At 33.8% G+C, this 18,490-nt stretch overlaps 2 protein-coding genes and 1 pseudogene across 3 annotated transcripts; 1 reads left to right on the top strand and 2 right to left on the bottom strand.

Moving 5' to 3' along the window:
* Positions 1-103: 103 nt before the first annotated feature.
* LOC129889908 (VQ motif-containing protein 31-like) lies at positions 104-538 on the bottom strand. The gene has a single exon (XM_055965382.1). It carries the CDS (start codon positions 536-538, stop codon positions 104-106), a length of 435 nt encoding a protein of 144 aa, XP_055821357.1.
* A 9,024-nt stretch (positions 539-9,562) lies between these two features.
* Positions 9,563-11,498, top strand: LOC129880708 (cytochrome P450 81Q32-like; annotated as a pseudogene). Its single transcript, XR_008765482.1, has one exon. The product of XR_008765482.1 is annotated as a cytochrome P450 81Q32-like (transcript).
* Positions 11,499-11,897: 399 nt separating this feature from the next.
* On the bottom strand, positions 11,898-18,401 carry LOC129880717 (uncharacterized). The gene is made up of 4 exons (XM_055954894.1): positions 18,075-18,401; positions 17,033-17,127; positions 15,437-15,711; positions 11,898-12,924 (listed from the first exon to the last, which is right to left on the bottom strand). Exons 1-4 carry the CDS (start codon positions 18,105-18,107, stop codon positions 12,113-12,115), a joined length of 1,215 nt encoding a protein of 404 aa, XP_055810869.1. The 5' UTR covers positions 18,108-18,401; the 3' UTR covers positions 11,898-12,112.
* Positions 18,402-18,490: the final 89 nt, after the last annotated feature.

Below are 18,490 nucleotides of genomic sequence, written 5' to 3'. Positions count from 1 at the left end.
AAAATGTGAAATTAAGAGCAAGAACTGCAAAATAACTTTATTAATAAGTAGTTTCTAGCTAAAGAAACAAAATCATTCAACTCATTGGTCATGATCCATTGTTTCAACGAGGGGAAATTAAAGGAAACAAGGTGAGTAACTCTGGTTCTGCAGCATTTCCATGTTTTGACCTGGGGGAATGGTGCAAGTAAAACCTTCTTTCTTTGATGGCTTTCTCTTCTTCCACTTTATTTATCATCTCAATGGATGGAGAAGCTCGTTTATTCGGACGAGTTGAGGGACTTGGGATGATGATGGGCTGAAATTGGGAATTAGTGATCTCTATGTCTGGTCTTTGGCATTGTCTACGATGGAGTTTTGATATAGACTGCTTTTGTGCTTTTGAAGTCTTTGTTGTTGCTGCACTTTTGAGATTTCCATCACTACATTCAGATGTGCCAGTTAATCGTTGAACAACTTCTCGAAAGCAAGCTAAGTCTGCCTGTACAAATGTTGTCATCTCCTTTGATAAGCCTGTACGAATCGTTGTCATTTCCATTGTGTTCACTGATTTTTGATCTGCAAAACAATTTTCCTAATTAGTTAGGCTTCCAATGACAGTCACAGCATTTACATATGTCAAAGAAAGATCAAAAATCACACCTGAAGTATCTCGATCTTTTGAGCTACATACTTAAATTATCAGTTATTTGAGTTTCTTACTGAACTATTACCTAATGATGGTGATATTTCAGGTGGAAAACTCGCATACCTGATAGTTCAGGTATGAAAATAAAAAAACAGGGATATTTTAGGCGTGACTAATATCAAATTCGACAGGGAACAATTTAAACATCATCTTGGCTAAATATGACAAAACAGAATAGACTAATAACAATGGTTTTCGAAAATTGTTTCAAACAACATATTTCAATAAAACTTTAATTAGAACAAGTGTAAAGCAATAGGACTTTAGTTATATAGATTACCAGATAGAATTCATAAAATTCTAATTTATTTTTAAAAAAATTATAAATGGAATATAAAATGAAAAAGAATTAACAAATGCACCTTTGCTATGAACATGGACATCAAATTAAGTTTCTGAGAGGAATCGAGCATGACAATAACACGACGATGAAAAGAGTTTTAAGAATTATGAATGATGAAAACCTTTTTAAATACGAAACAAAAATAGAATATTTGGAGGGAAAAACTGAATTCAGAGCGTCTAACAAGGAGTTTGACTGATTTTGAACCTTAAAATGGTCTACTTCCAACATATATATAGCATTCAACGGTTGAATATTTGACCGCTTTCCCTAATAAATTGTTTTCTAGCCTTTTACGAAAAAAAATAAAACAATTAATTTTATGTTCTTTTTACGAGATAACTTTATTTTTACGAATAATTATTTTCTTCTATTCAAATTACAAAAAGTCAAGAGATCTCATCCCCCACCTCCATTCCTTAATAGCTGATAATGCTGTTGGACAACATTTTGATATCTCGGGCCTTCGATCCTGAAATTTTCTAAACAATTACTCAATTTGAGTTGACATATAAAATATGTATCACAGTTCTTTGCTATACTGTTAGTATATGTATATTTATAATGTATCAAGTTTTTAATGAACTGACGAATTGATGAAAAGAGAGTAATTACCTTGTAAATTTAATGTGAGATTTTACTACGAGAATGCGTTCAGACTATGGGTCTAAATAACTGTACATTTCTCACAAGCAAATTCCAAAGCTATATACATCACACAAACTCAAATTTGAGGGATCCCATTTTTCAGTAATAATAGAATTATTATAAAAAAAATTTGCATAAAAAAATATGTTTCAATTTATTTGTCTTACTTTTTATAGATCGTTTCAAAACAATAAAGAATTTTTCCTTCCTTTTTGTCAATTTTTAAACTTAACTTTTTACTTGACATGTTTAAGACCTCAAGATTAAAAGACATTTTGATATATATAAATATATATATATATATAGATATCATTAGTTTAAGACCATAAAAACTTTAAAAAATTAAAAGTTTAAGGTCTCCAATTAATTTTTAACTTTAGGTCACTAATTAGCTTGATCACTCCTTCATGGTGATCATGCTTCATGCATGGTGATCTTCATGTTAGCTTTGACACAAATTTTATTCATTACTTGACGACCAACCTAGTATTACTTGACTAGTATTTGTTACTATTTTTTTATGGTGTGTGAATTGTGATCCCACTAAGGCACACGTATGTATAGTATTACTATAATGTAAACCGTATCCTAAATGGAAAATGAAAAGGGGTTGAGTTAAAACAGTAATCTAAATGAAAAGGGACTGAGTTAATAGTATCAAAGGGGCTGTGTTAAAAGTTAAAGCCAATACTTTAATTATTATAATTATTAATTAATAGTAAATTACGGTTCTTGTTTTGAAATAGATATTTTGAGAATAACTGCACAAATTGATACATCAAGTTTGACTCTACATTTTTTTCCTCATAGAAGAGGTGGTATTGCCATGTAAAATTTATAGAAATATCAACTTTTCATCCCATGTAAATCTGTAACTGAAAATGGAAAAAGACAAAATACTCTCCAACTTTGCGATTTAGAGAGAATATACCTCTCAGATGTGGTGTACATATATCCTTATTGTCTAACAAATTTTGCATATTCACCTTTTGTGTTAATAAATTAAACTATATTTATTGATTTTGAAAAATCTTAAAACTAATCTTAAAAATTACCTCACCTTTTTTTAACCCTACAGACCCGACCCAAATAGAAAAAACTCTATCCCTCTTCTATTCGCTCATCACTTTAATGACTTGGACTTATGACGCTTGTTCGACTAAACACGATCATCGTCAGGAATACGGGGCATGGAGTTTTGAATTCCACAGCAAAATATGGTTTTATTTGAAAACAGGGTCAAAAGTGGTATGTGAAAATTAATCCATAGTACTGTCATCTTACTTTCTAGAGCTAGCACTTTTAGTCCAAAAATATATAACAATATGTTTATTATGATATTTTAGACCCAAGTAATAATAGGAGTTGTAGTTTTGTGTTTTGATGATCAACAAATCATGAGACCTAATAGAGGAATCAAGTCGCGTCAACTTCAACTGATTCCTGCCGAAATGCAAGTCCGCTGTGATGTTGACAAGGTTGGTGAAAAGGTGTCTGCCGGCTCTGCAAATTGTGTACTGCTGCACTAATGAGAGATACCGAGGTTTCTCTCATTGAAGCAATTAAAAGGAAACCTTTCCACAAACAAAAGGTGTGTTTTTTGAGATAAAAAAAGTGAATCTATCAAGATTTTCTCTCAAGGAGCAACATACAATATTTGCACTTAAGGGACCTGATCAAGCACGTCTAGTAGAGTCTTATCTTTAAGTGTTATTGTATTTGAGCTTGTAATCATTGTAAGATCAGTTTCTGATTTATAAAGAAATATTGATCAGCAGGGTGTATTTGTAGTGCTTGTTTCCAGGTTAGGTGTCAACCTTGAATCAAGTTGTGAAAGTCTACATCAACTAAGGGTAGTTTGTGTAGTGGGCAATTGTCATATTGGTTAGGCTCTAAGTCTTGTAATAGAGGTATTGCAAGCCGAGAGATGAAGAGGGTTAGTATCTAGTTACATAGGTTGTAATAGATATCTTTGCTCTTGCATCTAGTGAAGATTGATTGGGAAATCCTGTGGAACAAGTCGTGGTTGTTTCTCCCTTGAGCAAGAAGTTTTTCCACGTAAAACTCTTGTCTTGTTATTACTTGCATTCGCTGTTCATTTCTTGATTACTCTGTTTTGGAACCTGGTCCCATAGTATAGCGGACGCATACATTCCAACAAGATCATTTTTGGATCAAAGTATTAATGATAAGAATATTTCTAAATCAAACAATTAACGAAAGACATTTTTATTTAATTTCACATAGTTTAACGATATGTTAATTCTTTTTCGATTGAAAAATAGTCATTATCATAGAATTTTGAATTCCACATGTAAATGTGGCTATTATTCGAAAACTGGTTTGAAAAGTGATATCTAGGCGCTATTTCTATAAGTTTTTGCATGGACTATCCCTATTTCGGGGGCGGTATTTAATTTTTGGCCTCAAATATGATGATCTTTAATTTTTGTCTCTGTTGCTCATTTAATGAAAAATTGTGGGCCAAAGTACCCTTATTTATGACCTAATTTCGCCCGACATAAATTTAGACAACTTTTGTCTTGTCTGACATAAGTTTTGTAGGAATTAAATTATATGGCATAAATTGTGCACGTAGAATCTAATTCGCTCGGTATAAGTTTAGAGAACATTTTCCTTCCTCGACATAATTTTTGTAAGAATAATTTATTGAAAAAATTACCTAAATATACAACTTATTTTACCATATTCACTAAAATTCTCTACCATTTGAAAAAATTACAAAAAATTCCTACTCTCTCCTATTCTCAGATATATCACTACTATACATGATGTATCGAGAAGTCGGATACATCACTTTACGTGATGTATCAAGACATATGTGATGTATCCGAAAGTGACCAAAAAAGATGAAATTTTGGGTAATTTATAAAAAAGCAGGGATAGAGTGTAATTGAGAATCACCATGGGATTTAGCTAAAATTTACTAATTTGTGTCCCTTGCATCATAACTTGTGGGTTCTAAACTGAAATTTTATCTCCATCGACATTATGTCTTTTACGATATAACCTATGGGTTCTGAATTGAACTTTTACCTTGACGAACATAGTCCAATTATAATATGTACGTTAGCCGCCCCCACATTCGAAGATACCACTTTTTGTCCAAAAATATGTAACCCGCCTTATATTAGAAGTAGGATTCTCATAATATGTGTCTTATAAATTGTCATAATTCACATTAGGGTTCTTTCAATCATTCAAAACATGGGTAGAACTAGAAGAAAGAGTGCCACAGCAGACATATTGTCTGTTTGCCTCATTCACAAAATACTTTGTTATCATAGTTATGATGAAGCTTTTCGAATGAGAATTATCTCCAAAAAATGGCTACAAGCCTGGTTGACTCTTCCCAACTTAAAATTCACAATTTATAATTTCGAAGGCGCAAAAATAGTGGACGTAATCTTGGAGAGATATAGGGATGAAAAAATCCCTATGGACAAGTTTGAATTCTCAAATTGTTCAACATCCAATTCTAGTGGTCAATTTTTCCCTAGGATTGATAAGTGGCTTGACATGGCTCTTCAGAATGGTGCAAAAGATATAGTGTATGAAGATCCTCATGACCGCTTGATTCGATCATATCCTTTTCCTATTATCAAAGTCTTGGAAGCAAAATCTTTAAGAGAATTGGTTCTGAGTGGTTGTGATCTTATCTTATGCATGTTAATTCATTATCTAGTGGTGTTGTCCCTTGATTGTCTCTTTAGTCCTTGAACATTGTTGGGGGTTGAGAAAGATTGAGCTTTTGAATCTTCAAGAGCTCAAGTCAATTTCCATAACGGCTATTGGAAACAAATATACTAAAATCCAAGCACCAACTCTTGAACACTTGTCTTATTCTGGTTGTCCATTGGGAATATTGGATGTTGTTGAATGTCAGAATCTGATGTATATCTCCGTAACCTTATTTCTAAATCTCAATCCCTGCAAGTCTTGAAGATTGATTTTTGTCCGGGCATAAGGAATATTTATTCTTCAAATTTGGTATCACTTGGGAAGTCAAATTCCTAAACTTAAAATGGCAAGTGAATCAAGACAATTGAAGCACTCAAAAATCCTTCTTAAATGCTACTTGGTTTAGTAAGTTGAGGAAATTTCTATTAAATTTGACCTCTTCGTCTCAAGTTTCCCTTTGTTTTTCCAAATGCAATGAAATCAACATGAAGGATTTGAAACTGCACCACAGAGTTGCTACACCACAAGTGGACATTTTAAATGTCGACATTATGTGGCCGATTATGGAGTGCCCAACATTTGTGGATGCTTTGCTATGGAGTTATCCTAGGAGACTCAAATCTATCATCAACTGTTGAAATGAATAAATGTTTCATCGATTGTTTAATGTATATGAAAAGTCCTAATCATTCTTCTTTACGCTTTTGATGGGGAATATCAGCCGCTGCAACTCAAAAGTGGGAAGCTGGCAAGCACCCTTACCGATACGAAGAGGAAAGAAGTTTACTTTTTATTGGATTGGCGATGTAATTAAATTTATCATTATTTCAAATTGAATGAACATAAATTCAAATATGTCAACCTTCTTGCTCATTTGTAATCACAATTCACTCCTGCACTTCTCTTCCCAGACAGAACTAATAAACGATTGAAGAACAATGCTGCATTGGTCTATTAACACTTACTACAAACAGAAACATAAGCAAAGTAACATCTAATTTCAAGTATCTGCTAACTGTTCATGGTGCTCCTAGTCAGAATCTCAGCTGACTCTGAAGACGTATCTGTCATCACACTAAAAATGATCGTTAGCGGCGATTAATGGTAATAGATTAATTGCCTCTAAATATATTTTTTTTAGAGGCAATTAGTACTCTTTGTAAATGTCCCTGAAATCTATAATGACATTCGATCCAATGACAATTAACTAATGTCGGTAAGACTTTAGCATTTTTTGTTAACGTGCATATTTATTGCCGCTGAAAGCTGTTTTGGTCGTGGTGTGTACAAATCTATAAAGGTTTTGACTGTGATTTTTCATAGATTGCAGTTCTTGAAAGTCTTTCCAGCGAAAAAAAAGAAACAGACATATCAGATTTCGAAATCAACTTCAGAAATTAATTCTGAACAATCCGGAGGGAATTATGAACTGAAATTTTGATATATCGCAGGACGTTAAATTCTATTTCTATTGGATCAAGCAACTCACAATTCCATCTCTCCTACACCAGAAAATAAATATTTTTGCTAAGGTTTCCATTAGAATATTGCTCCAAGATATTCTCCAAATTGAAAGGAAGAGATCAAAATTCCAAGTCGAAGCTTGAAGCATGAGATTTTCTGCAAACTAGCTCGCTGAGGTTTGAGGGGGCTACACCAAGTATTTCTCTCTCCATGCTTGAGCTATGTGGGAAAAAAAGGTACTCCAAGTGTCTCTCTTGCGAAGTCTCAAAGGAAGTGTGACACCAACTTGCTCACCAAGGATCGAAAAAGGGCTATTCCAAAGGTTAATCTTGCCAAGGCCTCAATGAAAACGGAGGCTGCAATGAAAACTAAAGCAACAAATTGTCTCAACCAATGCCGCAATGCAGGTGGAAGATGAATCACCAAGTAGTTGTTTGCCAAATCCTCGATTGTAAAGGTAAATGTCGCACTGAATTTTTAGCAGAATGTTGAGAATAATGCCATTCATTTGCTGCTTTTTTTTATTTTATTTTAAATTTTGATATTTTATTAATGAAGTAATGAGTATAAAGACCACCTTACACTACCTCGGGCAAAGCTTATTCATTACATGGTCCAATCGATTAGGAAAGAAATAAACAAACAACCAAAAAACAAAACACACTTTGAACCTCCCTGTCCTCTCTATCCCTTTGCTGGAGTTACTCTCAAATAGGGACATTTTAGTTTATCACTGTTAATGATCTTTCTTCCTGCTACTTTCAAACTGCTGAAATCTTCATAGTTGCACCCTCCTTTATCAATTGCAATATTTGCCAAGTAGTCTGCTAGTTGATTTCCTTCCTTGAGAATGTGTTAGAATGTATGTTGTTTGTTCTGTAAGGATGTTTTGATTTCTGTCACCGTCTCTATGATTATCCAGGGACATGACCATTTTCCTTCTAGAATCTTGTACAATAGCATAGAGTCTGTTTGAATGATTATATTATTGTGCTGTTCCTACCTGCTATGTTTACATGCTTCTAGAATCGCCTTCGCCTCTGCTACAGTGTTAGTGGTGTTTTCAATAGTAGCTCCCTCTGCCTTAGTTACGTGAGGGAGTAGTGGCATTTTATGCCTCATGAGTTAGTGGTAGAAAGTGGCTATAATTTCCTCTAAACTCTTGTAACCTCTAATACATTATTCATATTCAATACAAGGAAGAATTCCTTATCTATAAATAATTGTGGTCTTACATTATATTGAGGATAAGGAAAGTGTACAAGAAAAGAAAAAATATGAAAAGTTCATATTGTGTTTGTATATTAAAGATAGTGTAGTGAAAGAGAGTTGAGACAAAGAAAAATATTTCTAAGTCTTCAACTAATTCATTATACAAAATGAGAGTATTATATGTTGAAGGAAGGTGTTCATGTAGTGGAGCTTTGGACTCTTCAACTAATCCAGAGTTGTTTGAGTTGTACAACGTTGTTGAATTATTGTATCTTAAAGAGAATAAATCAAAAAATATACTATTGAATCGATGTAGATTCTACCTACTTTGAAAGTTGTACATAAGTAGGTAGAATGGTCGAATATTTTGGATCGTCCCAAAATGGAAAGTGTCATATGAGTAGGAACTGAGGGAGTAACAAAAGAAAATAAAGCGTGCAACTTACAAACACTTGGTTAGAGTAAACATTTTTGTTGTTTTCTTTTGTCTCTAGTTTATTGTAATAGAATTCCTTACAATCTTGAATTAATTCCACATAGGTTAAAGTTATCGAAGCAGCACACACAATTGAAGAAAATGACATGTACAGCATTGGCATCAAGTATATATATCATTAAAAATATTTAATTCAATTGTAGAGAAATTAAAATATAAACAAACATAAAAATTAGTCAAATAAATTCATAAATTAAAATGACATTTATACAGTATAATTTTTTAATAGAAAACTATGAAGAATTATAATAAAAATATGGAATAGTGAAAGTTGAATATTATTATATATTGTATTAAAAATAATGTGAATATACATGAATGAATATGAAAAATGATAAATAAAAAGGATTTAAAGGAATATATTTGTCATTTTATCTATTTTATCCCAGAATTACTATATCACCCAAAATGGGATAACTTATTTCGATATTAATTATTAATCATAAAATAAATTATTTTAAATTAACCCACCAAATAACAAATTAAATGACATTATAATTTATCTCAAAACTATTTGGTATTATCCTTGCCAAACCATCATTGAGTTATTTATTGTTGCAAGTTATCTTGACATGATAGTGTAAACTTTACACTATTAGTGCACATAAGTCAAATTCAACAATTAATTATGACCCATCATTGTTTACAGATTTGTGGCACCTCACTGTCCACAGATGATACCTAAAATACATGCTGCCTCCGTTTTCAAAAGAATGATCTAATTTGACTTTATATGAAGTTTAAGAAAAAAAAAAAAAAATTCATCTTGTGATCCTAAATTAAAGTTATGTCAAATGTATCAAAATACCATTTAATCTTGTGGCCTTAAATATGCTACATGAAAAGTTGAAATTAAAGTTTTACAAAAAAAAAAGGGGGTTATTTTTTTTTTGAAACAAACTAAAAAGGAAAAGAGGTCATTCTTTTTAAAACGAAGAGAGTAGTAAATGTGAATCATCTGACAATGATTAAGCCTCAAACCAGAAAATAAGGAATCCAGTGAGAGGAGCTGAACTTTTTTAGTTATTTATAGCTACTGTAAAAAGTCTTATTTGATTGTATTTGCATGAACCATGGAAATTTCATACTACATACTCTTCTTCACCTTCCTTTACTTGCTAAAGAACCAGTTCCTTGGAAAATTCCAAAATCTCCCACCAAGTCCCTATATCTCATTGCCCATAATAGGTCATTTATATCTACTCAAGAAACCACTTCATAAAACATTAGCCAACATCTCAGAAAAGCATGGTCCTTTGCTTTTCCTCCGATTTGGATCGCGTCCCGTCCTGCTTATCTCTTCCCCTGCTCTTGCAGAGGAATGTTTCACCAAAAACGACGTTGTTTTTGCCAATCGTCCGAGGTTGCTTGCTGGAAAACATCTTGGTTACAACTACACCAGCCTTGTTTGGTCATCCTATGGCCAACATTGGCGCAACCTAAGAAGGATTGCTACTATTGAAATCTTGTCCACTCAGAGAATTCAAATGTTTGCTGATATCCATAGAGATGAGGTTCGCGGTCTGGTCCAACGCCTTGTAAGGGGGAAAACCAGTGGTGGAGATCATAAGACAAACGTGGTGGATATGAAAGCGGCTTTCTTTGAGATGACATTGAATATTTTAATGATGATGATTGCTGGGAAAAAAATACTATGGTGGTTCTGCTGGGAAATTGGAGGAATGTAGGAGGTTTAAAGAGATTGTGATAGAAACTTTCCAAGTGAGTAGTGCAACAAATATAGGAGATTTTGTGCCACTTCTTAAATGGATAGGAGTAAACAATCTTGAGGATAAGGTGAAGTTAGTGAAGGAGAAGAGGGATAAATTCATGCAAGAATTGATTGAAGAGCACAAGAACAGCAGAAAGGGATCTTCTTTGGAGCAAAAGAACAATACCATGATTGATGTTCTTCTATCACTCCAAGATTCAGAGCCTGATTATTACACAGATGAAGTGATAAGAGGCATGGGAATAGTCATGTTAACAGAAGGGACTGATACTACAGGTAGCACAATGGAATGGGCATTATCATTTCTTCTGAACAATCCCGAGGCACTAAAGAAAGCTCAAAATGAAATCGACACTCACATCGGAGAGTCATCAAGATTAATTGATGATTTAGACCTTACTCAACTCCCTTATCTCCATGGAATCATAAACGAAACTCTCCGGATATGCCCACCTGGTCCATTACTTGTGCCACACGAGTCCTCCGATGAGTGTGTCCTTGGAGGTTTTCGTGTACCCCGTGGTACAATGTTGCTAGTGAATTTGTGGGCAATACAAAATGATTCTAAATTGTGGGATAGGCTAAATGAGTTCAAGCCTGAAAGGTTTATCAATTTCAAAGGGCAACGAGACGGGTTCAGGCTAATGCCATTTGGATATGGAAGGAGAGGATGTCCAGGTGAAAATTTGGCAATGCATGTGGCTGGTTTGGCATTAGGATCACTTATTCAGTGCTTTGAATGGGAGAGAGTAAGTGAAGAGCTGGTAGACATGACCGGAGGACCTGGGCTCAATATGCCGAAGGCTATACCATTGCTAGCAAAATGTAGGCCACGCCAAAATATTGACAACCTTCTTGCTCATTTGTAATCACAATGCTCTCCTGCACTTTCCCTTTTCAGCCAGAACTAATAAATTTAGAGAAACAATGATACATTTGTCTATTAACACTTACTACAGAAACATAGGCAAAATAACATCTAATCTCAAGTAGCCAGCTAATAGTTCACAGCTTGCAGGGCATGATCAGTAATAATTGGAGAGGGCAGGCTTCATTGTTCTAGCACATCTCTTCTATAGTTCCTAACAGAACAACAACTGCGTATCAATCCCAAACTTCTAGTTGCTAATAAATAGTAACATCTAATTTATGTTACGCCTTCTGTGCAATACTTGAATACAAATATCAATTTATGCATTGAAGTTGATCCTCACTTATGAGCATTCATCAAACAAGAGCTCAATACTATGGTGGTTATGATTCATCATGTATGTAATGTTTGATCAATCATAGGAGGGAAAGAATATATTAAAAAACAAAACAAATGTCTAAGTGTACATCAAAGTTTTGATGACTGCATCAAATCAACATTGCTTTCAAATGTTTGGTGGCTGTAAAGTAGATTAGTGAAAACCATTTATAAAGAAACATATATAAAACATAGGAAGCTGGAGTAATCATCCAACTTTCAACAAGAAAATGAAGGCTCTAGAATTTCATAAGCAATCAAAATAAAATTTAATATTTTGTATAAAATGGATGGATTCCTTTTCCGCTTATTATGTAGCTTATGTAAGAATAATTCACGTTAGTCCAAAGCATAGTAGCTCTGTTGTCCAGCTCAGCAAATCATTTTCTTAAGAGGTTAGCTTGGCCACCAGCCATAATTGCTACAAGCAAACCATTCAAAAAGATGGAAAACCAAAAGTGAACTAGATTATAGTCACCAAAATAAATGTTCTCACTGTTTTCCTGGCGTCATATACAGAAATGCACTTGATTTCATGGTTGGTACACTTCAACATGAACCATTCATCATTATCATCTTTAGCTCCACCTCCTTCGATCTTCTTCCTCATCCACTGGAGTGTACCATGGTGGTCTTCGCTTTGAGTTGCTCAATCTGTAGTTCAGGAGAATTTCTTCATTACTAATTGCTCTAGTTGCCACAAGAACAAGCGTCTTTAGAACAGGGACATCTAATCCATTCTTGCCAGACTTCCAAGATTTGAACCAAAAGGTGCCAAACCTCCTCATGTTAGCTTCTTCATCATTTCCAAATGAAATATTTGGTATATAGACTCTCATGTGCTTCTCTGGAAGAGGAAAGTCATAAGGGCATACCATTACATTTGGTACCATGTCTTTTGCTGGGTGGTTGGCAAAGTGAGCAAAGGCTAGAGGGTTTCTCCTTTCCAGCACTTCATGGTTGCCTCCTAGACGTGTTCCATCCAATGGCTTACTGAGCATTTTCCAAATTCGCTCAGAACCCTTTCCATCAGCTTGCATGATGTGATTAGGTTCAGGAAGAGACGACCCATCCCATATTTCACGAGACTCACCACCAGCACCCCAAGGCTGTGCATTTATCACAGCTCCATCATACCGTGTGATCAAATATGAATTTTGGGAGTCAACTTGTGGATATCCAGGAATATAGCGGTAGTATGCAGGGGAGTAGATTACACCAGGATAGAATGCTAACACAGCACCAACATCAGCTTCGCCATGTATGAATAAACCTTGCCCAGCATCCTCGTGTGGAATTCGAGAAGGTTTGACCTCGAGAGTGTAGCCCATAAGATCCTTTAAACTCTGTGAAACCTCTGTGCGCTTCAATGGCTTGCTTTCAGGTATAGCTGTGCTGAAAGCAGAACAGTAATCAAAATCCAGGGTGCAATGCAGTTAATTCAAGTCATCCACACTAGCAGGGAAAAAGAAAATGTTTTGTCCAAGATGACTGGAAAGCTTGAATATAATCTATGTGAGAACACCAAAAAGATATTGAAGCAATGATCTTATGTCATAACCCACTTTTCAAGAGTTTATTGTACACAACTTATGAGAACTGTCCAACAAATATGTATGGATCCACATTTTCAGGACATGAACTTTTATGAATGACCAAAATGTTTAGATGACAAATTTAAGTAGTTTATTTGAAGAAAGTCTGAAAAAAGCATCATTAGCATTATATTTGTTTTGTTTCTACTTACCGCAAGCTCAATACTGAACAACCAAACAACAAAAATGAAAGTATGATCATATCCAAAAGGTTATGAAAACAATATCACTGGTTATATTTGAAATTTATAGTAACAACATGTGAAGAGTATAATGCTTGTTAGACTACCAAAATCTAAAAGAAAAAAGAATAGAAAAATGAAGAAATTAAATAGTAGTACAAGGTGGATCTATTAACAAATGAACATAAGCAAGTTACTAGGACTATATGGTGTTACTGTCACTACTACTATTGTTGTTATTCTGAAAGAACTTATATTAATAGTCTCTCTTGTTTTCTTTCCTCTTTCTTTCTTGATAAATAATCTAGGGTCCTTTATGAGGAAATTGTTAATAACTAAAGATTCTCTCTCTTCAATTTTGGATAGGATAAAGGACAAGATTTAAGAATCTAGCACCAGAGAAAATAACAATTATACTTACTTTTTTCAAACATATATTGCATTCAATTATTAGTAATTTATTATTAAGAAAAAAGCTAACTAAACTTTTTGGCTACAAGAGTCATGGTCTAATTACAGCAAGAACAAAGAATAAATTTAACAAGCAAGTTAAGATCACCAGGTTGCTTACCAAAGAAAATAAATTTCATCTAAACTTTCATTAAGGGTTCCCTTCTGTCAATCAGAATTAGCATTATTAGCGAAAGCAAAATCAATCAACATTTGAGTAGGGATTTTTATTTTTGAAGTAATTTTACAAAGAGTGTATTGGTATAATGATAGCCTCTGTTGTTATAGGTCGGATACTGCTATAGAGTAGTAAAATATAACATGAACAATTGTTCCAAACAAAACTCAAAATGTAGTTATAGAGGATGGTTGTTACAGATAGGTTTTAATTATACAAGGATGATCAAAGGCTTAAATCAAGATTCCCTAGAAAAGAAAAACAGGAGTATATGCTAAGGTTGTAGCTGTCTCATACAGCAAATAAACTAGGAGAACTAAATCATGGAACAGGCCTTCAAAAGACCCGAGTCATATAGATAAGAAGCTTATCCAAGAAATAAGAACATCAAAAGAAAGAGATATAATGTCATTGGGTAGGGATATCACCAATCAACCAGCAAAGAAACCAAAATATTTAAACCTAGATAAAGTCCAGTATTAGTCATCCATATTAGGGAGCAATGCATAAAATCAAAAGAATGTGCCATTAGTAAACTGAATCCCTACAAGATCAGACAGCTAACCTAGGGATGAAGAACCCCTTTTTTTTTTTAATGATTAGACCTTGGGGTGAAGATCCTCATAACAATCTAATCGATATTAAGAGCTGATACTGATGTTGAACAATCCAAGATAGTGGAAGACACAAGTTACAAGTAAAAATACACATTTTGACATAAAGAAACTTAAAGTTCCATGGCAGTTCCATACACTTACAGACAGTGGGACAACAACCTTGCAATGTTCAAAGATGAGAGCTTGACAAGAGCAAATATATTAGAACAAAAACCTTGCATTTAACAACATTATATTCCTTGCAAGTAGCTATTCATTAGTACAATACTTCTCTTGATAATAACTAGCCTCACCAGGGTAGGGCGGATCTAGAGTATCTACTCAAAAGGAGTGTTCAGTGCTCTTGCTTAAACAATAAGAAGGCATTGGAAAAACTATGAAAGCTAACAAAGAAAGCACCAGCATAAATTTAGAATGTTCACGGGAACAACTGCTTCAATCTTTGCAACTTTTGCCAGCTCTGTTTGGTAACTCAACATAAGCATATATTAGGAAGGTAAAAGGGGGAAATTCCTTCAAATTTTAGCAATTTACATACAGACAGCTCTGTTTGGTGAATCTAGTATGCTAAGAGGCTTGAGCTGAGGATTAAATTTCATCCACCTAATCAATTTGCAAACGATCACAATAAATTTACACAACTATTTTCAGGCATTACATTCCACGAACCAGTCTAGTCAGAATTACATCGAGTCCCTTTTTTGTTTTTTATGGCTAGGAGTTGAAATTTGTCTTCCTAATCTGATAACATAGCAAATGCAGGATAGCAAAGGGTTGCGGGCGTGTAAGCTAAAGTTTGGCACTCATGAAACTTCTAAACAAATTTTAGAAAGGTAACAAACTTAAAAGGTGTTATGGAAATTCAGCTTAAGATTCTTACCGATGTGGTCCTTCGATGGAGCAGTCCTACCAATAGCAAGACTGAGACCACTGCGACGAGGAGAAGAATTATTTTCAGAAGATGATGTGCCCTGCTTTTCCTTGACCTTAAGATCAGGTTGTAATATGTGATTCATATACTTGCAAAAGTTTGTAATCTGGGAATGCACATTTTCTTGGACCTGCTTCTGTTGATCAGCTAGGGAGGCCTTGCCAGCCATGTCAATGATCTCCTCTGCATCAGCTTCAACGACATCTTTCCCCAAACGATTGTAACTGAAAGGTGAAGTTAATCATGCAAAGTTCAAACTGTAAGTTGTGAAACTGAAAGCACAAAAGATATATGCAATTTTACCATCATAGGTTTCATAAAAGCCATTCATCAGAAAAGAAATTAGTTACAGGCAAGTGCCATAGAGGACGGTAATATATTGCAACCTCCCTCTGGATTGGTATCTATTGCAATTAGTGTTAAAGACTTAAAAGCAACAGTTCTCTAAAGAAGAAACAAAAATGAGAATGTGGAATAAGGAGTGTTGGGTGATGACTCAAGCAAAATCCTAGCTCTTAAAAGAATTGAAAGCAGAAAACATTCATCAGTACTTCAACCAGTCCCATACATGTTTGTCAGCACGGAAACAAGACCTTACTCAACTCAAACATAATTTAAGCTTCCATCATCAAACAAAATATGAGATAACCAGAAAAAAATGTAAAATATCCAAATAAAACCTCTTTCCTTTCACAAATAATAAGGTAAGCTTTCATAACTTCATCTATTAACAATGGAATATGTAACCCCTTTCCCTTTGCCTTTCTCTTGTTAAAACAAATCTTATAAGGTTGTATATTTATGTTTTAAATGGAAAAGCAAACCTGTAAGATTGTATTAACATGAAGGAGCCCATCCTGGTTGGTCAAATTACTCATACAGAAAGCTGAATCAAACTGAGAGCCTGTTTGGATTGGCTTTAAGTTGGTCAAAACCAACTTAAAGCCCCTTTTTAGCTTCTGGACGTGTTTGCCTAATGCTGACTTTAAGCCATAAAGTTCTTAAAGTCAGTCAAAAATGAAAAGTTAGGATTCCTAACTTTTTTTTCCAAAGTGCTTAAAGTCATTTTCTTTGACCATGGAAATTACTTTATATCCCTTATATTTTAACTAAATTCCCAAACTACCTTTTTTTATTCTTTTAACCCTAAAATTCACATCATAAGCACTTTTATCCAAACACTCAACTGCTTATTTATAAAAATAACTTTCAGCACTTCAAAGTTCTAAAAGCACTTCATAGATAAAAGTTACTTTTTTTAAGCCCATCCAAACGGGCTCTGACAATCTTTTCCTTCTAAAAATGGCTTACAAGGAAAAGTACAAAAATGCAGCCAAACAACTTGGCTCTGCCAATTCTTAGTACAAGCATCAATGATAAAGCTATGTTCTTGGAGTAAGTTTCAAAGAACACAGATAAAACCCAGAGTTGATCGACTGATTTATAAATAAAACGCAACTAAGATGTAGTTGAATCACCTAGGAAACACCAGCATCTTAGACAACAGCATTACTTTTTCCTTTTAGTGTTGAGTTTGATCCTTACCTAGTGTAAAGGAAGAGGCGGTTTACATCAGCTTCAAACTGAAGACTCCTTGGATCTTTAGCAAATGTGGGACTTTTTGCAAGAACTTTGACGGCCTAAAAATCATGTCAGGAAGCAAAGTACTTCAACTTCAAGAGATTAAATACATCAATATTCAACACAATACAATGAGTACCTACCGCATTTTATAATCACAAATACCAGAAAAAAAAAGTATTGCTCCCTCTATTTCAATTTGTTTGTTTTACTTTTCTTTTTAGTCCATTTCAAAAAAATCGTCTCGTTCCTTTTTTGACAACTTTTTAATTTTAACTTTCCACGTGGCATGTTTAAGACCGCAAGATTAAAGAACATTTGAGTACATTCTATTCCCTGCATTTCAATTTGTTTGTTTACTTTTCTTTTTAGTCCGTTTCAAAAAAAATGTTTTTTTTCCTTTTTTGACAAACTTTTAATTTCAACTTTCCACGAGGCATGTTTAAAACCGCAAGAGTAAATGATATTTTGATACATTTTATATATCATTAGTTTAAGACCACAAGATTTGAAAGTTTCTTTTACTTTCTTACAGTCCGTTTCAAGTTTGTTTCAAGTCAAAACTAGACAAACAAATTAAAACAGATATCTTTAGTTTAAGAGTATAAGATTTAAAAGTAGTCCAACCCTGCTGGACGTAGCTCTCTTAGCCTGTCTTGAACTTGAATTTTTCTTTCCTTTCTTAAACTCCATACCAAGATTCAAAACCAGATAAACAGATTGAAACTGAGGGAGTATACTGTGTATATATCACAAGTTCACAATTTTTATAGTTAGACGTAATTAAAGATAAACTTTTTGACTCTCCCAACAACAAAGTTGTAATTTTTTTTGAGGAAGGAAGAACCCCTAAACCCCATATGAATTAAAAATGGATTTTTTTTTTTACATATGAACCTTTTGTGCCCATTAAAATACTTGTCCAAATTTCAAGATTACACCTTTGAACAGTACATCAAACATAGGAAAGAAGTTTCAGTTGAGCAATATGAGAAATAAAGGTTACCTCTTGAAATTTCTGGAAGAGGGACGAGGCCATGGAGCAACTGGTGAGCTCCTTTCAACTGAAATTTGCGGCGCAGTATTTGATCTGATTTGATTTGATGAAAGAAATGTTGGCAAGTTTGTGTAATATATTGAAATAAACGGGGTCAAGTTGGATTATTGAATTTTAATATATATTTATCGAGAAAATGATCAAAATGGTCCTTGAGGTATTGGGTTTGCTTTATTTTGGTCCTTCATATATTTATTTAGACTGATATAGTACTAAATTTGTTGAAATCATACTTCAAAACTTCTAATAAAGTTTTCTAATTAGATATTTTCGATTAAAATTTTAAAAATTTTAAAATTTCTTATGTGTGTATTGTCATTCATTTATTATATAGTTAAGTTAATCATATATAATGTCATTTGCTT

This window comes from Solanum dulcamara, chromosome 1, assembly GCF_947179165.1.
Source record: "Solanum dulcamara chromosome 1, daSolDulc1.2, whole genome shotgun sequence".
Taxonomy (NCBI): Eukaryota; Viridiplantae; Streptophyta; class Magnoliopsida; order Solanales; family Solanaceae; genus Solanum; species Solanum dulcamara.
This window is presented reverse-complemented; position numbering and strand designations above follow the sequence as displayed.